General features: G+C 39.6%; 1 protein-coding gene across 1 annotated transcript in view; it reads left to right on the top strand.

Moving 5' to 3' along the window:
* insra (insulin receptor a) overlaps positions 1-12,950 on the top strand; it is a 44,810-nt gene that overhangs the window by 18,983 nt on the left and 12,877 nt on the right. The window contains exon 3 of the mRNA XM_088430206.1: positions 7,658-7,994. Coding sequence (XP_088286332.1) covers positions 7,658-7,994 — 337 coding nt within the window. The remainder of the gene's footprint in view (positions 1-7,657; positions 7,995-12,950) is intronic.

Consider the following 12,950-nt stretch of genomic DNA (forward strand, 5'->3'; position numbering starts at 1 on the left):
GCACCGACACACCTGGATAATTTCTGTGAATTTTGAACAGAATGACGCAGCCAGATAGTTTTTATGTTTTCATGGTCAAGTCAAGTGACAGTCAAGTCACATTTTTCGTCGTTTCAATAAACCAATTCCAGCCTAGCATTGATTGTGGTGGCTTTTGGGTACTTTTTAATCTTCAAGCACTGCCCAGAAAAGACCAAATTGGCCTTTAAATGCCTCTGTAAAGTAAATGTAAATGTGTTCTAAATTTTAATTATCTATTTCTATGCCAGTTTTCAATGATTAAAAAAAAAATAAAAATCTTCTAAATTCAAAGAGTGTTATTAATATATATGACAAGTTTGCCAGATTATATAAAGCTTCTGAAACGAGGCTAAGAAATGATTGAATAATCCAGCAAGTTCTGGCCATCAAGTCTTCTCTGCATAACGTGTATGCACAACAGCCATGCCATGCCGGTGGACTGTCTGAAGATGCATTTGTGAGCTTAGCTATCTAACTACATCTTGCAATTGTACTGGATAGCCAGCCGCTGAATCCAGCAAAAGCACCCACCAAGAGTGTGAGAGGGGCCACTCATGCTGGGCAGCAAGTTTCTCACGTTTTCTTTTTTCGGGAAAACAGATAGTGGAAAAACAGTTCTTTGTTATCTGAATTCACGTTAAAGGGTCTTTGAAGTTTTATATATGGTCTCTAACTCTTTTGGACCTTAAAAACGACATAAAATATGGTATTATGCTTGTTGTTTCTAATAACGCATTCAAAAACCTTTTGGTGTCCTGTAGCTTCTTTCAATATTTGCGTATAAACTCACATTTGCTTGCTCTTCCGATGTTTCGATTGACAGCAAGGCCCGGAAGGCAGTTAAGACTCACAGGCCGCCTTGTGCGTCATTTTCCTGTTCAGCAGGGGCCGTAATTACCCATCACCACTGCATTTATCATTTCTATTCCAGTCACGTACAAACTGGATATCCTGCTTTCAAGTGGCGATGACAACTGCGGTGCATTCAAAACAAAAAGTGCCCTTCCTCAGCCTCCTCCCGGTGTTGTTTTTCTGTTCTCTATCAGTGGAGAGCGGATCTCGCTAATGAAATTGTTTACCTGTTGTTGCCCTCATAGGCTCGGCCAAAGCCCGCCGCCCCCACTACTGAATCAGAACACATCACGAGTGAGGTGCACTGGGGAGAGCAAAACAAATAAACTTCTCATTAGCATTAGTCACGTTTTGTCTCTTTGTTTGCTGTGTTTTTCCTGAATGCGCTGAAGTGAATTAGCCAAACACATTCTTGGCACGTTTGGCACATCAAGGAGTTGTTTATCCTTAAAGTGTGTCACAAGTAATGATTCTAACTGGATCTTTGTTGCAAACCTTTGCTCACCTTTCAAGGATAAGTTCATATTCAAAAATGTCTTTTATTTAAAAAAAAAAAAGCAACTTTCCACACATATCAAGTCTATATTGTGTGTAAATGTCATTTGCGGTTATTTTAACTTCCTCCGATAGTTTGACAATGAAACAACTGTCAATTTACATTTACTTCCAAAATTGTTACAGGATTCATGCCTGAAAGCAGTTAGCAAAAAATTCTTTAACAGTGCTATTTTTTTTTGATTGAATGCATTGTATAATCGAGAAAAACCATACCACATATCATACAAACATAATATAAGTACATATGCAAGAGAAAACGCATATACAATAATGCACATTCATTAGACAGTTCTAATGGTGATAAAGAAGATGAAAAATTATTGCAATCCAGGATACTAAAAATCACCACTGAACATTTGAAGAAAGGACAACAGTCTGATCGTTGTAATGTTACTTACAGCATAGGTTATTTGCAGAACAGTAATGTTTAATATGCGAAATGTTTGTGGTCCACAGTTCAGTCAGCTGTTGTGTTCAAAATGCTGATAGTTCAGTTTCAACAAAATTATCTGCTACTCATGTTACCTTTCTGCTTAGAAAGTGAGCAAGACAGTCTGCGCTTTATTTATCCATACTTGGATTTGTCTCTTCTGGGCTTTCGGTGAAAGAGAAAAGAAGAAGAAACTAAATACTGCCCCTGTCATTGCAGTGGAATTTTAATTACCATCCAGCAGTACCGCCGTTCACGCCGTTTTGCATTTTCTGCCCTTTCAATATGAACTTAACGCACAAGTTTTGAATAAGTGGTTGTTTCATGCCAGATTGAAAAGGATATCATATAATAATTTAAGGGCTGATGGCAGTGTTTCTGGTTGGGTTAAAAGCTCTTAGGTCTGTCTACAGTCTTCTAAGCAAGAGTTAGTCCCATTTGAATGCCCAAAGTGGCTTACTTGCCTTGTTAACTTGACCGTATAATGATCTGGCCCACATGTTAATGGCATTCATTATGGCAAACAACGAATTAAGATTATTTTTGTAACATACAAACAAAACCTTAATGAAAAAATATAGGAAACAAAACCCTGCAAATCTTTTTATGATGAGGTTAGAACATATGTCCTACTTTATCTATATTTTGTACAAATGAGGTAGTTAAACAGTAAATATTTACATACATAACACTTTCCGCCACTGCTCAAACTTGTTCATTGCGAGCCATTTGTTGAAACGCTGCATGTCAGTAGCCATAAAATGGGGACCGCCTGTTGTTCGAAAAAAGTGTCTTTAATTTGCGTTGTGTAATTTCAACCCTTAATGACTGTTTCTTTGTATTCTGTGATGAGTGCAAAATTTGTGAAAACAACAGACGTTAACAATACACTAATGTGTTAATAATAAACACCCACCATACTCAAATATCATTATGATGGTGTAACCACATGAACAGATTAGACCTTGACTCAACAGACACATGTTTGGTTAAGCATGTTAGGAGTTGGCATTTGTGTAGATATTTGAGTGGCACAGCATTGAATGAGGATAACATGCAGAAGTCAGACTTTTAAAGGGCTCTCTTCACGAAGCTGTTGTGTTGTCTTTGACACTCTGCAGTGGGCCATTTGGTATCAGACCCTACAGATAAATATATTTTAAAAGATTTGTAGAATACATATGTCTTAAATTTATGCTAAGATCTCGGCTGACCGAACTAAGAAAAGATGCATTACTTCTTGCAAGGCCTGGCACATGCTAAAGAATTGTGATTATTGAGAAATTAACATGTTGTATAGCATGAGTGACAGTCTTCACAGAGCTTGGCCGAATAGTGCTCGCTTAAGAAAGGCTCCATCTTAATGGCCTCTAACGGGATTTGACACTGAAATGTTGTCTGTCAGTGAACACTCGTTTGGATGAGTCATTGTCGTTGTTTTGGATCACTAGTCATCTGTTTTTCCTGTATTTCCTTTAGTCTTCAGCTGTAGAACTACACGAGTATTGACCACACATTTCAAACAAAATGCAAGCAGACCACTGCTGTTTATTTATTTTCATGTTCATTCAAACCCGCAGTTGACTGGTTCATCAAACATTAAACCACAGTTATTGATCCTCTCTCTCTCACACTCATGTCAATCAAGCTGTTTTCTAGTACTCTCTCGGTACCACGTCCTCTAAAAACTGCAGCTAACTACTGAAAACAAAATTTGTTACATTCCTTGTCTCTTATTTTGAATACACGCATCGCAAAGGAGATGAGAGCTGATTGCTATTTCTTTGTCTTTGTCTTTGAGATTTCCGTTATCCTCACAGAGTTAAAATAATATGAAGGCCAACTAACCCAAATGTATTGTGTATACTGTACATGCATACATATACATATATACATACATATACACATGCATTCATGTACTGTATATACATCTTAACTCGTGAATGTTTTTCCATGAACATTAGCCCAGATCATTATCTTGCGGAATTAACACCACTCATCAAAAAGCTGTTTAAAAAAAAAACAGGTTCTAAGCAGAAGCTAGTCTCAGCCAACAAAGTATATTGTGTTTTAATATGATACTTTATATTTTCACGTAAAACAAATCCAGGTTTTAGGCAGAAGCAAGACTCAGCCAACACACTTTGTTGTATTTTAATACGATACTTTAAAATTTCATATTCATCTGTGGCTAGAAATCATGTATGGTGTCTGTCGCCAAATCCCATGGTTGAGGTCAGTGAATGCACCAATCAATCTTTTATTTATTTATTTATTTATTTATTTATTTATTTATTTATTTATTTATTTATTTATTCTAATCATGGATGATGTGTAATTTTAGGACACACAAAGCAATTTTACTTATTTCCAAATCAAATTCCAACATGTCATTCAGAAAACTGATAAACATTAGCATCAGAGTAGGTGTCAGATCCCTAATTAACTTTGCAAATCAGCTAACGGGTGGCAGACTTGATTGGCATAACTCAACACCTGAGACGTTGCTGACGATTTCAAATTCCGACTGTTTAAAATTTCTAGAATGACACTCATAACTATGGTGTGTGTGTTTAGTGTGTGTAAAAAGCATTTCATGCCACTGGAGTATGTTTCAGTTTGTCCGATAATATCATTTGTTGGATCTTCCCTTTGCTTGCTCTCTTGCTGAACTGTTTTTATAGAAGAGGGCCCTAAAGGGTTAAAACTGGGGGCCTGTCTTCCTCAGAATTGGGGAGAGGCCTTTGAATGGCTAGCCTCTTCAGCTAGCCAACACATTGGCTCAGAATGAGGGTGGATCTTCTGCAGCTGCGACGGCCCGGCATGGAGCTCTCCTGCAGGATCAGGAGTCAGCCGCGTTCCTTGACGTTCATCGTGTGTGTTTGCATTGAAAGCAGAGTTGAAAGACAGGTTTAGAAACCAACCTTTTGGCCTCACCATCAAAGGCATGTTATTTTTTTGATGCCAAGAGTCATCCCTTCTTGTGTCGTCATTAAAGCTACTTTAACAATTTAGGTAAGAAGTAGTTATACTATGTATACATTGTCCCTTCATGGTGCCCCCCAACCTCTCCTCACACTCCTCCTCCTGCTGCCATTCTCAAGTTGCTGAAGGCCACACACACACACACACATGTTCACATGCTTCCTTTAGAGGTGCTGAAAGGACATGGGGGGGATGGCAAACAGGGTGTCAGAGCAGTGGTCTGACACATTCTGTTCACCAAAGCCAAATCATTACCTTTTTTCAAAATGCCAGAGTTGCTGGGCGGGGAAAAAACACCCATGCATGGATAGAACACAAAACTCCATGCAGAAAGGTCACAGCTGAGAATCAAAGCCCAGGCGTCAGAACTGTGAGGCAGGTGTGCTAACAACTACTGCAGGCTCACAGAGTGGCGGCTGCAAAATAACAAAAACCTGCTAAATTATGGGGAAGAGGGTTCAAGCCTTACTCTGACTAGCAAATGTGAGGATACTTTAAAGCAGTTTACAATATTGAATTTGTCATAGAACATTAGCTTTAAATATTGCCTTACCAATAATCCAGTTAGAAAGAAATTCACCAGAAGTGCATATGTATAATCATGTGATGAAAACTTCCTGTAACATCCACGACAAACCCATGCCCAACTTAGCCACTTTATAGCCGCAAATACAATTCTCCTTTGCTGGTTTTCATGTCACGCAACAGACCATGCATGCCATTAAAAGGCACACACATATTCAACATCACCTATACTAAAGGGTAAAACATGAGGACTATGATCCCAAGTGCACAAAATTAATTCCTACACCTCACATACTTTATTGTTGTTATTTATACATGACGTTTTAAAATGTATGTGAATAATAATAAATGTTTGGTCGCTGCTTTGAAGATTTCGTCTTATTGCAGGGGTGGTCTGGAACGTAACATCCCATTACAAAAAAAAGCATTACTGAAGGGTTTTGTGACCAGTTGGTCCAAGACCCTCGCACTTGAAAATCCTCTTGATCCTCCTGATAATCAGTATAGAAAGGTTAGTACAAAGAATAACTGCTTACCAGTTATCAGTTGTGCAAAGACCTATAAAAGATGCCCACACTTGCATCTTTGCAGTTATTATGACACTTGATCCAACGCCCTCTGCTACTTAATCCAGAACATATGTGGGGTTGGTATATTTTATTTTGGGCAGGTTTACCTCGAAGGACCTTTCGTCCTTGTCCTCACATTTTCCACTTGGATGACTGCTCGCGCTCGTACATACGGTACACATAGGTGCGCATGAACAAACACACAAGGAGGTGCCTTCATACCTGCTCTAATGTTACATCATAGGCTTATTATTACAAACACACATATGCAGACGCATGCATAAACAGCCACCTTGCACCTTGCTATCTGTCCTTCAAAGCCCAGTACCATCATCAGCCTCATGTGTCGACCTGGAACATCTATTCCCCTCTGCGTCTGTGGTTAATCCACCCACCGATCACTTTGTGTTAATGAAGGTGCACGTTTTTGTTGTTGCGTGTTCTTGAGTCACGCGCCACATGTAGTTTCATGTTACAAAAGTGTCTCGCTTGCAAAAGACATCAACCGTCGTTCATGTTTACTTCCTGGCGACCGAAGAGAGCCCTTCCTCATTAGCATTTGCCTGGTGCCGAGGTAATGTGGGTAACCCCCCTGGCCCCCTGCTGTTTGTATACAATAACGCTTGTTGTTGGCTAACTGCGAGATGATCCTCTTGGCTGCTGACAGGCTCAGTGAGGGATTTCACTCTAGCTGATGAGCACTTTTCTGGAGCAATAAAGCTATATAAACCTCTTAATTCATCCTGCGTGTATGCTACCTATAGTGCGGGGAAGCTTTTAGGTAGGCCTTTTCTTGGATCGTGTGGAGGCAACATGGTCACCAAAGAGGTTGGCTCAACTGACTCACAGTATGAATGTTCTGGTTAAACGCGTGTGTGGAATCATAGTTTCGGTTGGCTCACCCAAGACGAAGTAAACAAAACGGCCTTATAACTGTTTGTATCTTGAAAATTCTCCCTAGTCAGCTCACTCATACTGTATTAGTCAAAAGTTTGGAAACACTTAACGTTTTCATATTACGTGATCAAGAAATTCACGTTATTAACTCCTGAAAATGCACAGCTAGGGCATAAAGTATCGTCCAAAAGATAAAGCTGACTGAGAACGTAACAAAATATGACTACTTTGAAGAATCTAAATGAAAAACCATTCGGTTTTGTTTCACATTTGTTTTGTGTTCTATATTGCTTCATAATTTTGATGACTGAAGTATAAATGTACAAATCAGGAAATTTTCAAATAATGAGAAATAAATGGTGTTTACAAACTTGTATCTATTCTATCTTAAGGCACCACTGTATCTGAATGTGGAATACCTTCATTTTTGCAGGATTTGTGTCTCTCGTCTCGGTACCAAAATTATAAATCTGTATAGTATGGAACAGATGATCTTTTAAATCAGTGGTGTCAAATAGAAGTTGTAATTTATCCAATGGATTTTCTTTTCCATGTAAAAAAGGAAAACCAATGTTGAAGAACCATCATTGAAATAATGCAAGTGAATGTGTTTGCCCTTTAGGTGAACCCATGAATAAACAGAGATAACAAAGCCTTCCATGAGACTTCAGGGGTATTTACATTATAAATGATGCATGTTATTTGGCAGCCCAGATTAAATCCTCCTTTGATCTACCTCTAAACCTCCTAGCTAATGGCCGCTTTACAGTCATGGTGGACCCCTTTTTACCAACCTGCCTTCCTTCTGTCTTCCCTGCAGTGTGTCCCGTGCATTGCAAACACCGCGCCTGCACCCGGGGCCAGCAGTGCTGCCACGAGCAGTGCCTCGGCGGCTGCCTGGAGCCCCAGTCGGCAGCGCACTGCGTGGCCTGCCGAGGCCTCCAGCACCGGGACGGCTGCGTGGAGCGCTGCCCCGATGGCCACTACACCTTCAAGGGCTGGCGCTGTGTTTCTTTCGCCTTCTGCCAGGAACTCCACGACAGGTGCAAGGGGGAGAAGGAGCGCAGTAAGAACCCTGAGTGTCACGAGTACGTCATCCACAATGGCGCCTGCATCCCCGAGTGTCCCTCCGGCTTCACCACCATCAACTCGTCCACGTAAGTGCGCCGCCGCCCTTTCATTTCCCTAAAAAGGTCTTCATTTGATAATGACTTTCTCGCCCACTCCCTACCGAGACAGGCTGTAGTCCATTATGGAGTAATTATCTGATTGACACGCGTAAACCTCAGCTAAATTGTTTAAGCATTCATGCCATATGGTAGATTGTTTTTTTTTAAGTAATTATGTTTCGTTTTTGTTTTTTTTAACAGTTAACCCTCACATATTTGTTCTTTGGCATTTGCACATTTATAGTTTTTTTTTTTTTTTTCGTTTTCCGTTCTCGTGGTTGAAGCAATCACTGTATTGCTTTGGTGCTGTCTGGTGGATCCTTTTTTTTTTTTTATTGTTAGGTTGATTTTTTTTTTTTTAATAGCTTTGCTCTTTTGTCGATAGTCATTGAACTATACTTGACTGCACCTCGTGCAGTCAAATATTACGATAAAAATAATGCTACTGCCTCTCTCCTGCTAATAACCTATGAAGTCCACTTTGGGATTAGAGTTTGCCTTCTGCTATTATTTTTGTGAATGCCAAACGGTCTCCTAAATAATGTCCCAATACAATTTGTATTAAATATTAGAGCCCATAATAGCCAGTGTGTGCTGTTGTATCTATATGCACTTGCATCTTTTTTAGGCAAATCTGGCTAAGAGTATTCATGCGCGTCATTTCAAGATGGTTTCTTTGTGCTGGATAATTACACAACAGTAAACAGTAGTTTTATGGTTGAGGAATGGTGCTGATAACTGTCACTATAAGGTAATGAGACAGTGGGTACACAGCAGCAATGTTGAATTTTTCTTCTGTGGTTTGAATCACCCAGAGTTGCTGCTTTAGGTTTTGTGACTTCATAGAATTCTTGTGAATAGGTGTTTTATGACTGTTTTACAGTGCTAGCGCCTTCTGTTGGTGAAGGATTGAAATCTCCTCGGGGAATTCAAATATGTTGCTCTCCAATGAGTATGTCACATAGCTCACGGGGAATTGTGAAGTATCTCAGTGGTGTTAGCCACTGTAACTTTCTAGCTATTATAAGTCATTTTCTGTATTCGGTATTCCTTGTGGTGGAGAGAGTAACTCTACCTACGATGCCACTACCTCCATCAGGTATGTTCGGACACACTTGGAATACATGATTAAACTAGTTTATAATCAGTCTAGTTGATTTTTATGTTAGTTTAATTATATGCTTAGAATATGATTAAAATTGTTGAAAAGTTTAAATTCTTGATTGCGTGTGGTATGGGTGAACCCTGTTTTTTTTTTCCTTCTTTTTCACCACCTATACAGTGGATATAGAAAGTATGCCCTAAGATGAAGGGTGGTTCCTTGTCATTATTTGATTGTCATGTTGTATGATACATTGTAAAAGTGGACCCCCCCTGAAACACACACACGGAAATTGTGTGGCTCTTCTGTATAAATTGCAATGGCGGGAAGAAATCATCCAAGGAGTTTTCCACCTTCAAAGGCAATATCGGCAGAAACAGACAGGATGGTGGCATGGTGGCTGTGTGGAAGGGAATTCCGGAAAATTGCTGGGTTGACTTTGCCAACTTAGTCTGTGTTGGTGCTGCTTATTCCAAACATCATAGTGGGAAAGACAAGACAAGGCCAATAACCCCTCCCCATTTAGACTGGGTTTAATGGACTGCACTAGGAGGCCCTGGGGACGGCATGATGGAGAGACGATGTCTCTCGTCTGGCCTGAGAACACCTGGGGATCCCCCCAGAAGGAGCTGGACAAAGTGGCAGGGGAGAAGGAAGTCTGGGCTTCCCAGCTAACGCTTTCACCCTCACGACCCGACCCCAGATAAGCAATGAATAATGGATGGAATTAAATATTACTGATATTCTAGACTTCATAGCTGAATCCACACTGCATGTTGTTTTGCTACACTAGAGTTTTTTTTTTTTAGCTCGCCAGCAGTTTCTGCTATGCCACAAAGTGACTCAGACATCAAGTGTTTTCCCCTTTGCTCAACTTGACTCGATTTACAGTTAAAGTCATATTTATCTACGCCGACTTCCCGCTCTGGATTAAGGATTTATACATGCGCAGACCTTCCGACAACCTTCCTCACATCTCCCCCCATCAACCTCATGGACCTCAGCAATGAACTTGCTTATTTTTGGGCGTGCCTGCTAGCCAACGTAAGATCCCAACATTCCTGATCATTTGTTAAGCCGAAGAAGCATTATGTTTGCACGGCTGTCTTTGTCCTTGTAAAACGACAGGTTGACAGATGTTGGCAACAAAGTTCTATACAGTACATTTGTTTTGGGGTTTTTTTTTTTTTTTTGGGTGGACAGCACAAATAATTAGAGTGCTGTTGTGCACTCAACTCACTTCACAATCATCAGCAGCTTGGCAAATATTTAACAATTAGGCAAAAAAAAACAAAACTGTTTATGCCACTTGTAGTTCACGTTTCCTGTCAAATTAAAACATAAAACAAAGACTTAGACTTTGTTTTTAAATAAATGACTGTATCTTTTACAAAACATGACTAGCATAGGGTACATATATTACTGTGTCACATAATAGTGGTAGAAAATATTCTTCTTCTTTTGTGTCTGCATGACTAAAATACCATATATTGCCTAAAAACAACACCAACAAAACAATAACTTCACTGAACTGAATAAATGACTTGCGAAATACATATAAGATATGCATTTTAGAAAGTTCTGCTGTTTTGGTTAGTAACAGAGTTCAAATGAGCAGTTGTAGTTGATAAATAATACTATCTTAATCAGTTTATTCTGATCCCAATTTAGTGTTTGATCACATTTTGTGAATCACAGTCACATCCTAACAATGACGTTCCATCATTTTGATTTTAAGTTGGTCACCTCGTTTACCTGCTCGTGAAACTTTCTCTGACTGTCACATATCAGCAGCACATATGAGCTGTTGTTGTCACAGCTCAACTCTCACCGTCGCTCAGAATAAATGCTACACTGTGCACATGTGGCACCACACAAAGGGAAAGAGGTCAACGTCGATTGTGAGCTAAAGAAATTTTTCCTTTTCCAACGACGGAACCCACATACTTGGCCGCGTTGTTCCCGTGGGGTTGGAGGTTTTTTTTTAAAGACCTCTTTTACTTAGATTGTTTGTTTAGCCGATTTAATCTTTCGGTAATCTTTCAAGTGACCACAATACCCGCATTTGTTCTCTGCTTATTATATGCTTAGACCTCGTAGAGGAGTCCTTGCCATGAATAATATGGTCAATTAGAAACCACCGTGTCGTGATAATCGCTAGTCCCTTACAAGTCCTCCATAATACCATAAATGTCCAAAATTAGTCCCCAAAGTAGAGTATCATTTGGCAAAATACATTTTGATAGGCATGCCTATCATTAGTTGACCCTCAAAAAGCTTTCAAGACCAATGCCCAAAATGATGAATTAAGTTGGCCGTTTGGGTTTGTCATTTCTGCATGTGGACGGTGCAAGGCTGCCAAGTTTTAGTTCATCGCTGCAGCTTTTACTTCATTTTGCCCTTGCTTCTGTGCTTGGCCAAACAAAAACGTTTTGTCCTTATAAAACCGCTAAAGAAAAGGACTTAAGCACAATCATACCAGTGACTCAGAGCATATTGTCCATCAATTAGGTGTGTAATCCTTGCTTTAATTACAATTTTAATCACCACAGGAGGGAAAGAAGCAAACAAACATTGCGTGTTTGTTGAATGTATCTGTTGTGTTGTAGTTTGGAGTATTTTTTTGTGCTCATCATGGCCGCTTTATGAATGATGAGATTGCACAGATGGCTTTTCACAGAAATAATTTAATACGGCAGACACACACAGCTGTGACCATCTATCTGTTTTGAGAAGAGATGTGCAATGAAAACATTACGTAAGCCAGGTTGTTTAACCAGGGTCAGTTCAGTCAAAAGGTAAAATACGAGCTATCTTGTTATTATTCGCTTATATTCAGTGTTTTTCAATTCCGGGAACTCATGCTTGAAAGTCATTCTCAGACAGGAGGAAGACAAAAAAGCCGAAAGTGCAGAAATGTCAGACAAACACATTTATTGTAGAACATAGATTCACCAATGGCCGTGGCATTTCTCTCAGGATGTGGAACAGATACAAGGGCAGGATAATGATAAAGGGCACAATCGTTGTTGCCGCTACGATCCCAATTACCTATTTAGCCCTCTGTTAGCGTTGACGCCAATGTTCTCATTCTTCGCTGTTTATGTAAACTTTGCCACACATGCTTAACAATCAGACAGTGTTTATTGCAAGGTAAACATACACAAGGCACCTAGTTGTAACCCTTAATAGGACAAAGAACCATATTTAGTCAATTTTGAGCCTAGTAGAATGTAGAGGTAATTTCTTTAAGCCAGACAATAAAGATAGGGACCATTTCCACAACTGCTCGGCGCTGCAGGGAAAGTTAGCTGTGCTCACCATGCTCTAATGCATTTGTGTGCTGTAAAAGAAAATAAAGTTTGTGTTATACCTGTTCAGCCTCCGTACTATGGTTAGTAGTTCACTGGCCATATAAAAGAAAGGTAGGCAAGGTATTATTGAACGCATTTTATACACTTCAATTACATACATACAATGTCTGTTTGGGGGGGTGGGGGGGGGGGGGGGGGGGGTGTAATTACAAGGTGGAACTTAAACCAAAATTAAAAGGATTATTATTATTAAAATGAAACAACAAAAAAGAAAGAACTGTAGACTGGACTAAAACCCCAAAACAGCAAACCAAAATATGGCTGCATTTTACATTGTGGAAGGACCACATCTCCTGGAACGTTAATTGAATAGATCGCCACCTCTAAATATGAGCTCATCATTCGTTAAACTCCACACTTGAATGCATTTAGAGATGATATGTGTGTTGGGGATGTGTTAGTTATGATTAGTAACAGAGTTCTAGTGAATATACGTATTTATTTTTTTGTCTGTAAAAATTTCAATGT

The sequence above is a fragment of the Hippichthys cyanospilos genome, chromosome 12 (genome assembly GCF_059441005.1).
Source record: "Hippichthys cyanospilos isolate Australia breed blue-spotted pipefish chromosome 12, RoL_Hcya_1.0, whole genome shotgun sequence".
Classification (NCBI taxonomy): Eukaryota; Metazoa; Chordata; class Actinopteri; order Syngnathiformes; family Syngnathidae; genus Hippichthys; species Hippichthys cyanospilos.